Raw genomic sequence first — 19,038 nt, forward strand, 5'->3', positions numbered from 1 at the left:
CCCAGGCACTTAGTACAGTGCTCTGCACACAGTAAGCACTCAATACGATTGAATGAATGACTGAATCAACACTTGATGCGTATTAAGTGCTTAATCAATACCATCATTCATTCATTCATTTTTCTTCAGGCATTGCCAACTGTGAATTAGTGAACCCCTAAGGAAGCTTCTGCGCCTAACAGCCATTATTGCAGACAAAAGATACAAAATGGGAGCAAAAATAGCATCAGAGTAAGCCAGAATTTACTTTCTGCCTAGGGCACTGAGACATGTAGAAGCTCTCTTCTTTTCTCATGTGCTCTGGCTGCTTTTACTTTAACTCCTGTCTCTGAGATGAGGGGAAGACTGGACTCCAGCTGAAACCTTGGGACCCTTTGGGACTGTTTCTTCTCTCTGAAACAAAGTGGGAGGCCACGTTGGACCAGAACAGGAAGAAAATTCCTGTTTCTGTACAAATTGGTATCCTGGGCAAAACCGCAACCCAACATTTTTCAACCCTACCTCTCTGCATGGTTGGTTACTTAAAGAGTTGGAGCCCATTTAGCTTTGTCAGTTACATGAATCAACTTAAAATCTCTTGCAAAAGGGATACATGTTGAAACTGCCTTCCTTAATCAATCTAGCAATGTGGCTTCTCTTGATGCAGTTTTGACCAAAACAACAAAAGCATTATTTGTGTGATCCCAGATTCTCAGCCTATGCAATACTATGGGCTATGGGCTATGTTTCAGAATATAGCTTGGGTTATTAGGAAAAAAAACCATTATCAATCTCTAATATGCAATTTCAATTTTAAGATTTCTTTTCCCTAGCCCTAAACAAGCCAAGTTGGTAAAGAGAGCCAAATAAGAAGTCATGGCGACAAGCAGCAAGCGGACTTCGGCTACTACCCGAAATAGGGCCTGAATAGACTATTTTAAAATCACACCGACTTTTAATTCCAATAGAAAGACCTGTCATGAGGCCGAAAACGGGGAGTGTGCATCATGAGGAACTTCATCTGAATTTGTGTAGGATTTTACCCAATTACAAAAATTAAAAAGTCGAAGCAACCTTTTGCTGTACTCCCACAACGGTAACAAAAGAGTGGTACCCAAAAAAAGAGCCAAATGCGGTGGTTAGCCCATTTTTTCAAAAAACCATAAAAAGCATAAATGCCAGATTAACGGCCTCATGGACCCACGGATGGCCAGCCGGGTTCTCATCCCCAGCTGGCAAAGCTCAAAACCCTTTATTTTTGTTTAAATACCTGGTTTCCCGCCAGAAGGGAAAGGGAGGGCATAAAAAAGGCTTTATTTTATTTTTTTTTCAAAGAAACAAGTAACGGAAAAATGAAAGCCTGTTATGGAAAAAGCCATTTTGAATCAAGGCAAAATGCATTTGCTCGAGTCACAGAAAATGCCAACCAAATCTCAAAAGAAATGGGCATCCAGACAAATGTGTGGAAAGAACTGTGATGTCCATGGCATTTTCAAAAAATTAAAAGGATCTGGACCACCGCTTTGTAATCAAACCCCAACAAACCTGACACACCTTTAATATTCTTTTACACACTGTAGCAATCCAGCCCACCTTCTTAAATCAAAGAGGGCCTGCCCAATGTCAGTGTCTCAGGGGCATAAAAGATTTCTGCCCAACTGACCAAAATTTTCTTCAGAAGGCTGATAAATTGGTGATTTTTTTTTAAAAAAGGAAACGATTGGAGTGCCTATCACTGAGGAGTTAGGGTGCATAACATAGATTAGCTTTTCTCTAGTTAAAGATATGCAAGGACTACATAGGGATTGGTAGAAAATATTAATTTTGAATATGTGCAAGTGAATATACCAGTCTTCCTAATAGCAGTATTAATGGTAATTGTGATGTTTGTTAAGCTCTTACTATGCACCGTACTGAGGGCTGGGGTAGATAAAAGATAATCAGATAATAAACTCCTCAATCAATCACTCGCATTTATTGAGCCCTTACTGTGTGCAGAGCACTGAACTAAGCGCTTGGGAGAATACAACAGAGTTCGTAGAAAGTGGGCTCCCTGCCCACAACAAGCTTTCAGTCTAGAGGGACAGTACAGTCTAGTTTCTGTCCCAGATGGGGCTCACAGTCAAACTAGGAGGGAGCACAGATCCACATGTTTTATTGTCCTCTCTCAAGCACTTAGTACAGTGCTTTGCACACAGTAAGCACTCAATAAATACGACTGCATGAACGAATGAATGAATTTTACGGATGAGAAAACAGAGACACAGAGAAGTTAAAGTGATAAATGCCCAAGGCACTCCAACAAAGTATATGCTTTGAGATTTTTTTAAAAAATTTCAGCATCTCCTTCTCCCGTACCATCCCTCAATGTTGTAACTTCTACATACATTTAAGGGACAAATCCCCATTCCTACCCAACAAACTTACTTGCTTCAGATCGCTCTTTATAAAACAAGTCTCCCAGAGCCCACTCTGAGAATGATCAATGACACACCTATATAACTGCGCTTCATTTATGAAAGTCTCACTAATGATGGGGCAATCTTATCCTTGGGGTGGGTTGTGGTTGAATGTGCCAAGATACCCCCAGCAATCCAGACCCCAATGGGAGCTACACTGGTTGCATTTTCCTCTTGTAGGACCCGCCAATCACCCAGCACAAGGAGAACAATCTCAAGTGCTGCATGTCGGGCTGGTTTGACAGCCATTGCAGTCTCCCAGCAGCCCACTAAAACTGGGCTTTACTAGATCTCTGGATCTGTTGTCCTTGCTTCGGGTGCCTCCTTCCAAATTCACCACGTAGCAGCCTTTTGGGCATATCACTGGTGCCATTCTTCTCAAGTGGCATGCTGAACGAAGGTAGGCTCTCATGAGCACTATCTGCTGGGACACTATCTAGCAGTAATGGTATTTATTGAGCCCTTACTGAATGAAACGTACGGTACTGAATGTCCGGTAACCACTGCGCCGAATGATGTGGTATAAATGTCATGGACGAGGCTGACGAAATTGCTCGAGAAACCGGACACGCCTGCTGTGGCGAGTCCAGATATCATAACCACATTTTACACATCTTCGGTTCGGTTTCACGTCTGAGGTCTTGTTGTCATCGAACTCAGCCAACCTACCACGTGCCCAGCTGGTCTTCCTCATTTTGTTTTCTACTTCCTGGCGCAGCTATGCGTCTGAGGAGAGTGCTGCGATCAAATCATGGAAGCAGAAGGTCTCTGGTTGACTCCGAGGCTTCCCGAGGACAAGGTTAGTCCATATTCCCTGAGAATCCTTCAGGTTTGTTTTTTTTTAATGGTATCTGTTAAGCGCTTACTAGGTGCCAGGCACTGTAATAATAATAATAATAATGATGGCATTTATTAAGCGCTTACTATGTGCAAAGCACTGTTCTAAGCGCTGGGGTAGATACAAAGTAATCAAGTAGTCTCACATGGGGCTCACAGACTTAATCCTTGTCTGTGTCTCACAGACTTGTACTTACCAAGCGCTTGGTCCAGTGCTCTGCACACAGTAGGCGCTCAATAAGTACGATTGAATGAATGAATGAATATATGGGTGGGTGGGTGGGTGCAGAGCGAGATCAAAAGGGAAGAGCTGGAGACCACACTATGGAGACAAACCTTGTTCCCTTTTCCTCACTCCACTGCCTTTATTCTCCCACACTGCCCCAACTGTTGGGTTGAGTGGGAGTCTAGCACAGCATGGCTCAGTGGAAAGAGCCCAGGCTTGGGAGTCAGAGGTTATGGGTTCTAATCCAGGCTCTGCCACATATCTGCTGTGTGACCTTGGGCAAGTCACTTCACTTCTCTGAGCCTCAGTTACCTCATCTGTAAAATGGGGATGAAGACTGAGCCCCATGTGGGACCACCTCATCATCATCATCATCAATCGTATTTATTGAGCGCTTACTATGTGCAGAGCACTGTACTAAGCGCTTGGGAAGTACAAATTGGCAAATTGGTGACCACCTGATCACCTTGTATCCCTCCCCAGCGCTTAGAACAGTGCACTGCACATAGCAAGCGCTTAACAAATGCCATCATCATCATCATCATCATCATCATCCCCATTTTCCAGATGAGGTAACTGAGGCACAGAGAAGTTAAGTGACTTGCTCAAAGTCACACAGCAGACAAGTGGCGGAGCCGAGATTTGAACCCATGACCTCTGACTCCAAAGCCCGTGCTCTTTCCACTGAGCTACGCCTTCTCTACTAAGCACTGGGATAGATAAAAACTAAACAGGATAGACACAACACATGTCCCACATGGGGCTCACAGTCTTCATCCTCATTTTACAAATGAAGTAACTGAGGCCCAGAGAAGTGAAGTGACTTGCCCGAGGTCACAGAGCAGACAAGTGATGGAGCCGTGATTAGAGCCCAGGTCCTTCTGACCTCCAGGCCCGTGCTCTTTCCATTAGGCGAGGCTCCTTCTCAAGTTTCCCTAGATTCTCAGCTATCCTGGGGAATCCGCTGGTCACTTCCACAGCCCACGGAAATCCCCTCTCTTCTTTAAGATGGCACTTGTGGTGACTTCTCTTAAGCCCTGTGGCAAGTCTTCAGGGCTTCGCGTACTAAGGAATAGCATAACCAGACACCTGAGCGTTAAATCCTCTCTTCTACAGGAACGCTATCAGCGCCAAGTGCTTTACCGCCTTCAGGGTAGCGTTTGGCTCCTCCAGAGCTCGGGCGGACATCATACCCGCGAGCTTTGGCCTGGAGTCTAGACTGTAAGCTCACTATGGGCAGGAAATGTGCCTACCAACTCTGCTGTACTGTACTCGCCCAAACGCTCGGTACACAGTAAGCATTCGATAAATACCAACTGATTAGGCTTCCCCGAATCTATAAACACCTTGTGGGCAGAGAGTATGTCTACCTATTCGTATTGTATTTTCCCAAGTACTTAGTTCTGTGCTCTGAGCACAGAAAGCACTCAGTAACTACCACTGATTACCTGATTAGACGTCCTCTAGTCCATTAGCACCTTGTGGGTAGGGGGTATGTCTACCTACTCATATTGTATTTTACCAATCATTTTTTTAATGGTATTTATTAAGCGCTTACTATATGCAAAGCACTGTTCTAAGCGCTGGGGAGATTACAAGGTGATCAGGTTGTCCCACAGGGGGCTAACAATCTTAATCCTCATTTTACAGATGAGGGAACTGAGGCCCACAGAAGTTAAGTGACTTGCCCAAAGTCACACAGCTGACAAGTGGCGGAGCCGGGACTTGAACCCATGACCTCTGACTCCAAAGCCCGGGCTCTTTCCACTGAGCCACGCTGCTTCTCTTTACACAGTAAGCGCTCAACAGATATCACTGATTGATCGACTGACGGTTTGCTTCCCTGCCCTTATTCTCGAAGGCAGAAGGTGTGTTCAGAACCTATTTGCAGTGCTCTTGCCATTTGTGGACGATTTTCACTTTGTGATGAGGTTCAATTTTTTGTTAGCCTTTCTGGACATAGTAGCAGACCTGGTCAGTGTGATGTTCTCTTCACATGGAGCTTAACAAGAACTCCACTAGCCGGCATTTCCCAGCACATGGGATTCATTAATAAATGCCTTCACATCACCTCAGCCCTAAATAAATCTCTCATATTCCCAGAGGAACTTCCTGGTGACTTCAGGCTTCGCCTTCAGCCCTGTCTCCCAAACAATCCCAGTAAGCACCACCCCCCGCTTACAAGACACATTGTGTCCTCTAGACTGTAAACTCACTGTGGGCAGGGAATGTGCCTGTTTATTGTTGTATGGTACTCTCCTGAGCAGTTAGTACAGTGCTCCACACACAGTAAGTGCTCAATAAATCTGACTGAATGAACATAGTAAGCACTTAAACAAATACCATAAAGTGTTGCTTTTTTTTTTTTAACTTCCACAGGATTCAGGAAGTCCGCACATCTATGTGCTTGAAAAGCACCTCACTGGTCTTGCCCAATACATCCGCTCTCTAACCCCACACCTGACCCTGAAAACCAAGTCTCTATTTCTTAAAGTCAAGCTCCATCTCTGCTTCTTAAAGTCAAATTCCACCAGCCAGTCAGCTATCACCCTGAGATCTGTCTGGGCCCCTGACTGGCTACTTATGTTGGTTCCCGTTCGTACTTAAAATAGATCTCAACACTATAGCTTTAAAATGTGTCTGGAAGAACGAGAAGCAGTGTGGCCAACTGGAAAGAGTGTGGGACTGGGAATAATGGGATCTCAGTTCTAATCCTGGCTCCGCCCTTGACCTGCTGTAGGGCAAGTCACTTGACTCTCCTGTGCCTCAATTTCCTCAGCTGTAAAATAAAATGGGGAGTACCTGTTCTCTGTCGCCATTAGACTGACATTCCCATATGGGAGAGGCACTGTGTCCAATCTGATCTACCACAGCCAGGGCTTCGTACATTCTCAGCCCTTGAGAACTACCACACTACAATGGTGGGACCCGCACGAAGCAGCACATGGAGGCGAAGACACGATCCGATCTTCCTTCAACAAGAACTCCCCCCGTCACCACCCTTGTCTTTCAAGCTTACTGGGGGCGGGTGCCTTCCGAACCCCATTAGATCCTGTCGGATTCTCAGCGTGGTTGGAGAGGGGTGGGAGGCTGCTCAGAGATTCGGGGGTTTTGGGGCCGGGAGGGGATTTCGTCTGAGCTGTGAGCAGCGTGTCACTTTATTTCATCTCGCTCCCTGACAGTTGACAGCTGTCAGTCGGACAAGCCTCACTCTCACCGCTCCCCATCACAAGGCCCGCACCAAGACAGGGGTGAGAGCCTCAGCCAACAAACTGTTCCGGCTGTCTTCATGAAGCGCTAATTAATCATTTTGGCTGGAAGGTTCCCATATGACACAACACAAGGCTTCCAAGCAATGTTTTGAGGAAACATTTTGTCAGGCAGATCTGGTTCCACTGTTAAGACACCGCCGCCTGTGCCGGGATAGGCCCGTTTACTCTGAACCCAAAGGGTTGTGGACATCATGGATGAGGGTTGCAGAATCACTCTGGGAGAATTAAAAAAAAAAAAGCGGGGGTACTGTTCCAAGTGTGTGTCATCACCTAACCCACGCCTGTATTCTTTGTGGGTTTCGTGGCCACCACACAACCCAAGTGCCAACACGTCTTGTGGGGCCCAGAGACTTGCTTTAAGGGTCTCACGATCCAATTTCGGACCCGACCCGGGACAGTATGAGCCGAGGGGATGGGGTTAGAGTCAGGTTTTCACGTGAAAAATCTCCCATCTGCCATGTGCTAACAGGCCTGGGACGGCCCTGGTTACTCATCTGGAATACTGGATAAAAGTAAGATGTGTACTCCTACTATTCTCTGAATTTCCCACGAAGTGTTCATTTCTCTTATGCCATCGGAATAGGTTTGATCGAGTCTTTCCGATGACATTTCAAAGAGACTGACGGGCAAAGATGTTGGGAATCTTCGTCTCGCAAACCAACCTACGGCACTGTAAAGGGAGAGCAAGCCGGCTAGGCAAAGAAGGTAGGTGGAATCACAGCAGGGGTAGATTGTAGTGGTTTGGAAAAAAGGGAAAAATGTATCAAAATAAAAGTCATCCCCCCCCCCCAGCTAGTGAACAAACATCGTATTTTAAATTTCGATTAAATATATTCGCACGTTTCCTAAATGCCAAGAAGCATTTTGCTAAAATGCATTTCTTTATAATCAAGTGATTTTTTTAAATCATCCTTTTTGTTCATTCTAACCTGAGCATCAAATAATTTTTATTTTTACACTATTACAGAAGTGCATTTCTCCTAGGTTTCCAGAACCACCTTATTCAACCTTCCCCATCTGTCACCATCTGTTTCTTTTTAGCATGTACTTTTTGTGTGATCACATAGGCATGTGAAAAATAACTAACATTCAGATGATTATCTGCTGGTACATTTGAGGACTGGGCACAATAAAAGTGGACTGCCAAAACGCACTTAACACTTTTAATTTTGTTGGGTCTTGCATACAAGCTACATTGGATTTTCAAACTGTTTTCCAGTTGGGAAGTTGATCAGGTAGAGATAACTCAACAGCAAAGCCGAGAGCCTAAATAATTAGCACTGCATAAAATGGATTACAGTCAATGAGACCCATTCCAAAGAAATTAAGATTTACCCCAAGAATTTAAATGTTATTTCTCTTTTCTATAAAACGAAACTCAACATTCACTAGGAATTGCAAGACAAAAAAATCTAGGAGTGGGTGTTAATTGTAGGTACAATAGAAGTCTATGAAGCCTCCTTTTTTTGTTTTTGCTTTTTAAAGACGCTCTCACTCACTTTAACATTAAATGCCTAAACACACTAGCCTATAAATTGAACACAGGCTCCAGAAATGATCAGTCTCCAAGAATGGAAATGACTGCGTTAGGAGAGGGCAGTTTCTTGACTGGACGGACGATACGCTTTCACTTACAAAGCGCTACTACGCCTATTGGCTTTTGCTCTGATCTGTAGATTCATTCCTTCATTCAGTCGTATTTATTGAGCGCTTACTGTGTGCAGAGCACTGTACTTAGCACTTGGGAAGTACAAATCGGCAACAGATCCCACATATTTTGCTCCATTCATATTCCACACACAAAAAAAAGAGTTCACCTTGTGGGAGTTAGTTAAATCTGGGTGCTCTCCACTTTAATTGATTCCAACTAAAATTTGGCATTCACATGGAGAGTGCAGAAGAACCCACTAAAGGTCAGATTTAACCGGCAGGTATTTTCGGGGCTGAACAGATTGATCCATGCCCTGAAATTCCTTCCACCCAGCGTGAACAAACAGATTATCCCTTGCTACACTAAAGCTTTTGCTAAGACTCTGTTCTCATTTCTACCTCTTGGTGTAGCAATCTTCCCGGAGCATCTGCTTTCACAGCTCTCCATTCCTAATTGCTCTACGCCAGGATCGTCTGGTCTGCTGCTGTCCGCCCCCAAATGCCCAGCTATGCCACCTCCTAGGAGGCTTTGCCTCACTGGGTTTTTCAAATGTTTCTTCTGCCCCTATTTGCCATTCTGTCTGTCTCATCCGACAATGCCGGCTGAGGTACCCTGCTGTTATCCACTCTCCTTACCTGCCCTGCCCTGATTTCAAGAGATGATCGTTGCTTCGATGTCAGAGGACTGAATGCAAGCTACGTGCTCCAAATCCTCTGAACCTTCCATTTGGTCTGGTGGGATGGCATATCTTTGAGGCACCGTGTGATAATTATCCGGGTTAAGATTTCCCAGGTAGCCAACGACCTCACGATGCATGCATTCGCATAAACATTCCTCCAAGGAGCGTGAATCCTGCATCGGGATATAGGGTCCTGATCATCAGGGCTTGGGGAAGCAGAGGATGGACACTGGTGATTGTCCCAGATTTAAGAATGATGGGAAGTTTGAGGCAACTTGTCCACAAGTCAGCCAGCCTACAGTGGGTGAGGGGGGATCAAAAGGAGGTTTTGGTTCCTCATTATTTCTCCAGATAACTCTGGAAGTTTCCCATTTAGCCTGTTATCTTGTCATTCTTGTTCTAATTCCTCCTTCAAAAACTTCCAGAAGATGAGTGAGGTGCGTTACACTAAACTGGGTATAGGGCAGACCTAACATATTCCTTGGTGAAGACCAAACTGAAGAATTCACTAAGCCTCTTTGGCTTCTTCCTTTCTGCCTGAAGATATTTCTTACACATGATCATCAAGGGACACCACTGATTCCCTGTTCCTTTCTGTGATAAGCGTGACAGAGCCATCATTTTTCATCATCTGTCTTCACAATCCTAATCTCTGATTCGATCCTGACCCGCCATTCTTTAGAGGCTTCTTATCGAACTGACTTCAGATAAATGACCTCTCCCGTTTTGTCCACTTTCCCCACAGGATTTCGGTCGATCGCCTGTTCTGCTGTTGGTCTGTGGAACACATTTCTGGAGGCTTCTTTCAGCTGGTTCCTAATCAAAGTCAGATGTTTCATACCAGTTTCATACCATCCACCCTAAAGTGTCTCTCTGGATTCCACTCGGGTCCTGCAGCACTCCTTCGGGATGCTTGCTTCAGGAAATTATGCAGCTCAAGTCCCCTCATTTCCCAAATACCCCAGAGCCATAAAAACCGACTCCATTTATAAATGAATGAGCATTACTAATACCGCCACAACGACACACTGAAGGATTCTGATGGGAAGCATTCTATAAGGAAAGAAAATCTAAAGCGCTCTACTAGAAAACACCGATGTTGTGAATGTATAAAATGTCGAATACCATTAATGCCCACCTCTGGTGCCAGGTATTCTGGTGTCCCACAGAACGTCTTCATGGTAGCCGCGTCAGTGATCCCCTCTTTGCAAAGTCCAAAATCCGTAATTTTTATGTGACCGTCTTTATCCAACATCAAATTCTCCAGCTGTAAATTAGAAGAGACTGTCAATAGTTTTCCTGGGCTAGTCAACAAGAGGAAAACACAAGAGGAAAACACTGTGTGAAACTTGGACAGAGAGCTTTTGAAAAGAATGCAAATGCAACTCACTGAAGCTTAACTACTGCCTGGAAATTGCCGCCAAAGACTGCTTCATGAGCAGCAATGGGGCCAAACGGATAGAGCATGGGCTCTAATCCTGGCTCCACCACTCAATCTGTCAGTCAATCATACTTATTGAGTGCTTACCGTGTGCAGAGCACTGTATTAAGCACTAGGGAGAGTGTGATATAACAATAAGCGGACACATTCCCTGCCCATGATGAGCTTACAGTCTAGAGGGGGAGACAGACATTAATATAAATAAATAAATTACATAAGTGCTGTGGGACTGGGAGAGGGGGATGAAGGATGAATAATGGGAACAAGTCGGGGTGACGCAAAATGGAATGGGAGAAGAGGAAAGGAGGCAAAATGGACAGAGTAAAAACAATGTGCTGCCGTGAAGAGCAACTTCAAAATATACGGTTGCATGCTACAATGTATGAAAGCTTGCTACATTCAAGAAAGAGGGGTCTTTTTTTAAACAAATGGAATCTGTTAAGCACTTACTATGTGCAAGGCACTGTACTAACTGCTGGGTAGATAAGAGATAATCAGATTCGACACAGTTCCTGTCCCACATGGGGCTCACAGTCTTAACCCCCATTTTACATAGGAGGTGACTGAGGCCCAGAGAAGTGAAGTGCCTTGCCCAAGTGGCAGAGTCAGGAATAAAACTGAGGACCTTTGTCTTCCAGGCCGGTACCCTCTCCACTGGGACACCTGCTTACTGGGACTGTTGAGCAGAGGTTTCAAGGGGATCACAAGACTACAAGATACAGTTTAAAAAAAAAAAAAAAGAACCATCCTCTGAAAATCCATCCGTGTAATGTGGGATAGAATTAATGATGATGATGGTATTTGCTAAGCACTTACTAGGTGCCAAACACTGTTCTAAGCGCTGGAGTAGATACAAGGTAATCAGGTTGCCCCATGTGGGGCTCACGGTCTTAATCCCCATTTTACAGATGAGGTAACTGAGGCACAGAGAAGTCAAGTGACTTGCCCAAAGTCACACAGCTGATAAGTGGCAGACCTGGGATTAGAACTCATGACCTCTGACTCCCAAGACCATGCTCTGTATTCATTCATTCATTCAATCGTATTCATTGAGCACTTACTGTGTGCACAGCACTGTACTAAGTGCTTGGAAAGTACAATTCGGCAACAGATAGAGACAATCCCTACACAACAACGGGCTCACAGTCTAGAAGTCACAGTCACAGTCCTCCGTCTGCAGGACAGAGCCGGAACATTAAGGAAAGCATTGGTCTTCTCAGTTATTAGACCTGTCCTTGAGCAAAATACACCTTCAGTGGCATCATCTTCGGTTTCGAAAGGTAAGTATTTGTGGGAAGGAAAACCAAATCTTCTGAATCGGCCAAATATAAGCAATCCATTTATCCAAACCTTTGTCACTCGGTCAGTCAAGAATATATATTGAGAGCTCACTATGTGTAGAACGCTGGGTGCAGAAATGAAGCATGATGAAAGTACGTAGAGAATTTCATAAAGCCCCTCCATAAATCTTCAGAGACTAGCAGCTGGAGCTGACATGCCTTGGACTGAAAAACCTCTGATTATAACTCAAGGTCTGGCATGGGCTAAAAATGTGAAATGAAGTCAGGCAGTCATTAAGACATAATCTTCTTGGATAAAACTTAACTGTTGAAAAAAAATGTTATTAAAGCTATCTCATTTATCTCTTACCAAGACTGCTCTTTGATCCCACTGACCTGTACCATTTGGGGCTTTTAGATGACATCCCTTCAGAGGGGGTGGGGGTGGGGGGAGGGGCCAGCAGTCAGTTCCTGTGAATAAGCTGCAGTCGACAGGTTTCTCTAAAGTGAATTCAGGCATGCAAGTTATAAGAGTTTTGATAATGTTACACTCTCCCAGAGCCATGAAATATTCATGGCATTTTAGCATTTCTACATCTGTTTCTGTCTACCCCTTCCATGTTGCCTCCAAATCTGTTCCACAGCCTTCTGTACCCCTCTGCTGCACTCTTTCTCACTCCCTCCTCTCTTACCAACTCTCTGGGGCTCTGATGGTGTTTGTTTTTTCTCTTCCTCCAGTCTCTCTCCATTTCCTCTGCATCCTCTGATCTCCCTCTGACATCCCCTCTTCTTTATCTTTTTATTCTTTCATCTCTGGGTTTTTCCCCCCAAACCACGCCCCTCAACTCTTCTTTCCCTAAATATCTCCCTCCTTTTTTTCCTCTCTTGATTTTATCTCTCTCTCCATCACTCTCCCCCTCCCTCCTATCGCTTTCTCTCTTCTTCTGACTGCCTCCCTTGCCTTATTTGTCCCTCTATTGGGGGGGGGGCTCTCCTGATCTAGGCCCCTCACAACTCTTTCTGGGAGCAGTGTGGCTTAATGGAAAGAGCCCCGGTCTGGAAGCCAGGCCTCACACCATTTGTCTGTTGTGTGGCCTGGGGCAAGTCTTCCAGCTCTAATAATAAATAATAATGATAGCATTTGTTTAGCGCTTACTATGTGTAAAGCACTGTTCTAAGCGCTGGGGGGGATACAAGGTGATCAGGTTGTCCCACGTGGGACCACCATTTTACAGATCAGGGAACTGAGGCTCAGAGAGGTTAAGTGACTTGCCCAAGATCACACAGCAGACATGTGGGGGAGCTGGGATTAGAACCCATGACCTTTGACTCCCAAGCCCGTGCTCTTTCCACCGAGCCACGCTGCTTCTCTAGACTGTAAGCTCCTTGTGGGCAGGGAGTGTGCCTACCAACTCTGTCATACTGTACTCTCCCAAGTGCTTAGTACAGTGCTCTGCACACAGTAAGTGCTCGAGAAACACCACCGATTGCTTGATACTACAAATCATACCAAATTTTTCAAAGGTCGGATTCACTTCATACCTTGGACTTTTGGTCTCCCTCATAGTCAGACCTCCCTCTCCCGATCCTAACCTTGACTACTGCTGAATACTTAGCAAAGGGTCAGATAGAGCAAGAGTCATTTCATGACATGCATCCAAGTTGCCTTCACCTTATTTACACATTTCCTGCTCTCTGATTCCCGACTGATTTTTTTGGGTTTGGTTAAGGGAGGGGGAAAAAAGCAAATATCCCTTCTAAAGACAACAAGCAATGTTAGCGTCGTTACATTTCTGACTAAATAACACTCTCAGGCACTCCGTAGTTGTAAAAATAGCTATTCCTGGGAAATCTTGTAGGGAATTAGGGGTAACTTAGAAAATACCAAGTCATGAAAAATCATTTGATATAGATATTTTCATTAATGAAAAACGGTATTTTGACCAATATTTACCAATAGAACACTGTGGAGTAATGGTCAGAGCATGGAACTGGACATATGGTCATCCAAGTTCTAGTCCCGGCTCCAACCCTTATCTGTTGTGTGACCTCGGGCCGGTCACTTAACTTCTCTTTGTCTCAGTTTCTTCATCTGTAAAATAGGGATTAAATGCCTATTCTTTTTTTTTATTATGGTATTTGTTAAGCGCTTACCAGATGCCAGGTGCATTAAGTCCTGGGGTAGATATACACGCTAATAATAACAATGATGGTATTTGTTAAGCGCTTACTATGGGCAAAGCACTGTTCTAAGCACTGTTCTAAGCTAATCAGGTTGGACACCCAGGGCTCAGAGTTCTAATCCCCATTTTACAGATGAGGCCCACAGAAGTGAAGCGACCTGCCCAAGGTCACACAACAGACAGTGGCGGAGCCAGTATTAGAAACCAGGTCCTTCTACTTCCCAGCCCCGTGCTCTTATCTATTAAGACACACTGCTTCTCCCTCTTCTCCCTCCCCTTTAGAGAGTCCTACGTCGGGCAGGGACTCTGTCCCATCTGATTATCCTGTATCTGTCTCAGGGCTTAGCACATAGTAAGTGCTCAATGACTACCACAGTTATTATTATCTTATTATTCCAAGCACAGTGCCAGTCCCCGCTGGTTGCCCGATGAAACAGTATCCCAATGAGATGCAGCTGTTACAAACGCATCCTAGGCAGAACACCTCCTTGTTGCCGAGACCGTAACTAAGAGCTGAAGACCCGATCAAAGCCAGACCTAGGTTGCACTGAGCTCACAAGTCCCTAAATCACCCCTACAATCTCATTTCAGGCCCTTATTTAACAAACTACTTAATGACGGTTACTGTTAGGCACATGCTAACCTGGGGGAATCTTTACGTACAACCTATATTCTCTCTCATAAATGTAGAAAAATTTGCTCTATTTCTACCCAGAACAAGCCTCCACATTAAAATAATCCTTCAACTATTTGAAAACCATTATTAAGTCATTTTTCTCCCACCTAAACTCCCTTTCTCATATCCCTTTCCTCTAGACTGTAAACTCCGTGTGGGCAGGCAACATGTCAACTGACTTTGTTCTACTGTGCTCTCCCAAGCACTCAGTACAGTGCTCTCTGCACACAGCAAGTGCTCAATAAATACAATTAACTACTTTCCAACCTTAAATCAATTTGGTCTCTCTTCCCTGAACCATCCCCCAAATTTTACTCTTACTCTTAAGTAATGGTGCCCTAAACTGGATGAAATCAAACGAAATATAAGAGAAGGTTTACCTCATGTTTTGACACACATATCTACCAAATCTGTTGTATCGTACCAAGTCCTTAGTACAGTGCTTTGCACACAGTAGGCACTCAATCACATTGATGATGATTATATTCCTGAATTACCAAAATTACATGGATGAACTGAATTTGACTATTTCTGGATGAATCATTTGATGATACTGCTTTTTACCCCTCCCAGATTCAAGTGGCTTTTTAAATATCAGTACCTTGTAATTGTCAAGGCCATCCACTGGGACTTTTGGATCCTTTGCTGTCATAATCTAAACATTCGTTTATTCCTACATTTGGAGTAACCGAGTAATAGGACCTGGGTAATAATTCCAGCTCCGCCACTTACCTGCTGTGTGACCTTGGGTAAGTCACTTCACTTCTCTGGGCCTCAGTTCCTTCATCTGCAAAATGGGGGTTCACTACCTGTTCTCCCTCCACTTAGACCGTGAGTCCCATGTGGGGCCTGATTATCTTGTCTCTACCCCGGCACTTAGTAGAGTGTTTGGCACATGGAATGTGTTTAGCAAATTCTACAATTATTATTATTGGATGTTCTGTTCTAAATGAAATGACCTGCAGCTGTCTCTTCTGAACTTCATTTGTTTATTTTTGGCTTTTCTGTAATGAGATGCTCTCTCTTGCCTATCAGTCTGGTCACCTATTTTTTTTGTCCTACGTGAATTCCTCATGGGGCAGGCCTGGGACGTAAATGTTTTTTATTACATTTTTATACAGCGCCTGGCACACAGTGTGGCCGCTCAGGAATCATGAAAATGGTGATGACTGATTACTCCTGCTACCTATCCTCCAAGGCGCGATCTACCTCTCCCAACTTGGTGTCATCCATAAAGCTAATGGAGCGGAATATGGATGCCACCAAATGATCCACTCAGTCTTCGGAATATCTAGATCGTTTCAGTCGTTTGGATGAAAGGTACAAGAGCCCTCTTGGCTGGGACAAATAAGCTACCTTATATTTGTTTTCACGGGATTCCATAAAGTAAGATTCTTGTAAAGCACGTTGGATTCCTCTGGGTGAGGACATTATAAAGTGCAAAACAAAAATTACGCATTATTTGTCCTTATTCATTTTGAAACAAACCCTCGTACTTTCAAATGCAAAAAGGAAATACATTTAGAATGGGCTACGCTCCCGAGGCCTTGAGTCATCATGAAAGCCTGACCGAAAACGAGCCCCCGAATGTTCCTTTCGGCACGCGACCCAACGATTGCGATAGAAAAGCGAGTAAAAAGAAGTGGCTTTGGGGTGTTACCCCACTCAGCCTCTCGTTTCTCATGTGATGCCTCAGATTTTTCTACTAAAGCCTGAGCGGTACTAGGACAGTATGAGTCGGGTGTGCAGATCATAGCTGACCAGGAAAGTCGAGCGGCGTTTCTTCCGTCCTCAACTACCCGCATTATAGGAACCGCTGGCTGCTTCTTGGTGTGTAGTATTTCCAACAACAGAGCGTAGCCGTTTTTGCTCAGTTAAATCTGTTTTTCTCCAAACTGGGCAACTTTGTAATTACTTTGTGTCTGTCCCCATAGTCCTTGCAAAAACATAATTTGATTACTTTTTTTTTTTTTTTTTACCTTGAGATCCCGGTACACAATCTTTCCGGAATGCAGATAGTCCAGAGCGGAGACAATCTCTGCACCGTAGAAGCGTGTGCGGTCCTCAGAGAACACCCGTTCTCTCGACAAATGGAAAAACAGCTGCAGGGTAAACAGCAGGGACAGGATTGTAATAATTACTGATTTAGTGGGGGAAATTAACACAAACATAAAACACCTCTCATCACCATATTGTGATGATAGATGGTGTACTCTCAGTGGACACTCGGCACTCTTAGGCGGCAGCTGGCTTATCTTTCCCAGGTTTCCGAGGGGGAACTGTGAGCTGTTAAATCAGCGTTTTAATCAATATACCAATCTTGTTTAAGGCATTGTGCTTGCTACCCATTTAACCTTCAGCTACCAGAGGAAAAGAGTGTACAGCAGCATCACACTGGATTTCGCTCCCTCCTTGATCTCTACCCTGCTCTTTTGAGGTGTTCAACCAGACCAACAAAATGTCGGAAGATGAATCTGGTTGTAAGAGAGAATGTTCATTCGGGCTATCCACATTGGCGAACCCAGCACAATGCCCGTTGGTGCCCAGTGACATAAGAACCGAGTGGTAGTGGGATATCTTAGACCTCGCCTTTCTGTACTTTACGGAGTAGGAAGCATCACGGCCTGGTGGAAAGAGCTCGGGCCCGGGGGTCAGAGGACCTCAGTTCTCATCCCAGTTCTGCTACTTGCCTGCTGTGTGACCTTGGGCAAGTCGCTTAACTTCTCTGGGCCTCAGTTACCTCATCTGCAAGATGGGGACTAAGACTGTAACCCCCATGCCGGGGGCGGGGAGGGGAAACGGGACTGTGTCCAACTTAATCAACTGTATACACCTCAGCACTTAGAAGAGTACTTGGCGCATGGTAAGCTCTTAACAAGTACCATAATTATTATGCATTGGACGGATGATGATTAAACCACAAGCTATGCACCCTGCTTGGCAAAATATCCATAAGACTGAAAGCCCCTCAGGGGCAGGCAGGGCCAGGCCTCTTCAAACAATGGCATTTATTGAGCGCTTACTATGTGCAGAGCACTATGCTAAGCACTTGGGAGACTACAATATAACAATCTAACAGACAAATTTCCTGCCCTCAATGAGTTTACAGCCTAGAGGGGGAGACAGACATTAATATAAATAATTACAGACATGGACATAAGTGCTGTGGGGCTGGGTGGAGGGATGAACCCACAGAGATCTTTCAGTCTAGAGGACTTTTCCTAACATTGCCCATTCTCAAGTTCCCAGGACAGAGTTTTGAACAGAGCAGATAATGCTCACAGTTGCTGCTGCTACCAATGATCTTCAACTTTCCACTTCTCAGTTCACCATCGAACCCTCTCAACGGCCAAGCCAAGATGTCACCCAAATGATACCATTAAAAGTGTCTCAACAACATGGTTGTGACTGAGAAAGAGTCATTCTATACAAATTATTCATAGTACATGACAAACTCCTGCACCACTCTGGCTACCTGGGAGAAATTCAAGGAGAAAACTTTGAGCAAAAAAAGACAACCTATACTTTAAAGTCAATCTCACAGGACACCTTTTACAAAGCCAACAAAACACATTCATTCGGCCACAAGTAGGAATTGAGATTGACTGTTATATCTTTGTTGCGGCAGCAGTGAGAGCCAACCATTCCCTCCTGACAGAAATATATGATGCTTCTGATAGTGAGATCTGACCCAAACGTCCTAGCCCAGCTTTGCTGGTGACCCTGGGTAAGTCACTTGCTCATCCTCAAATCCGTAAGCTCGCTGTGGGCAGAGAATATGCCTGTTTATTGTTATACTGTACCCTCCTTAGCACTCAATAAGGTGCTCTGCGCACAGTAAGTGCTCAATAAATACTGTTGACTGACTAACACTCTGGACCTTGGTTTTTTCGTTTGTAAAATGGGGAGAAGATACCTGCTCTCCCTATTTTCACATGATTACTTTGTAACCCTCTAGACTCATCGTCGGCAGGGAACATGTCTACCAACTCTGTCCAATCGTACTCTCCCAAGCACTTAGTACAGTGCTCTGCACACAGTAAGCGCTCAGTGAATACCACTGATTGATTGACCTTCCCCAGCACTTAGCATGGTGCTTCAAAATCAAATTTAATTATCTGTAAGGGTGAAAAAGTGGATGCAATAACCGGCAATCCACTCTGTGTATATCTACAGATAACGCTTTGTGGCACTCACACGTTGTACTGACACTTGCCGCGTCCCATCCGTGCTGTTTTCACCATTGCTCCTTGGGTCTCCCAATCTTCCCCACAGCTCTGCTCCAGGGAACCAACTGGGCACCTGATAGTCACATGACAAGCTGCTCTATCTGTTCCTGTTTCGGGTCTCCCAAC

The 19,038-nt window shown here is 44.6% G+C and overlaps 1 protein-coding gene across 1 annotated transcript in view; it reads right to left on the bottom strand.

Annotated features, from left to right (window-relative positions):
* Window positions 1–19,038, bottom strand: part of AKT3 (AKT serine/threonine kinase 3) — a 156,803-nt gene that overhangs the window by 14,559 nt on the left and 123,206 nt on the right. The window contains exons 9-10 of the mRNA XM_038761022.1: window positions 16,663–16,785; window positions 10,242–10,370 (exon numbers count right to left, since the gene is read on the bottom strand). Coding sequence (XP_038616950.1) covers window positions 10,242–10,370; window positions 16,663–16,785 — 252 coding nt within the window. The remainder of the gene's footprint in view (window positions 1–10,241; window positions 10,371–16,662; window positions 16,786–19,038) is intronic.

The sequence above is a fragment of the Tachyglossus aculeatus genome, chromosome 19 (assembly GCF_015852505.1).
Source record: "Tachyglossus aculeatus isolate mTacAcu1 chromosome 19, mTacAcu1.pri, whole genome shotgun sequence".
Taxonomy (NCBI): domain Eukaryota; kingdom Metazoa; phylum Chordata; class Mammalia; order Monotremata; family Tachyglossidae; genus Tachyglossus; species Tachyglossus aculeatus.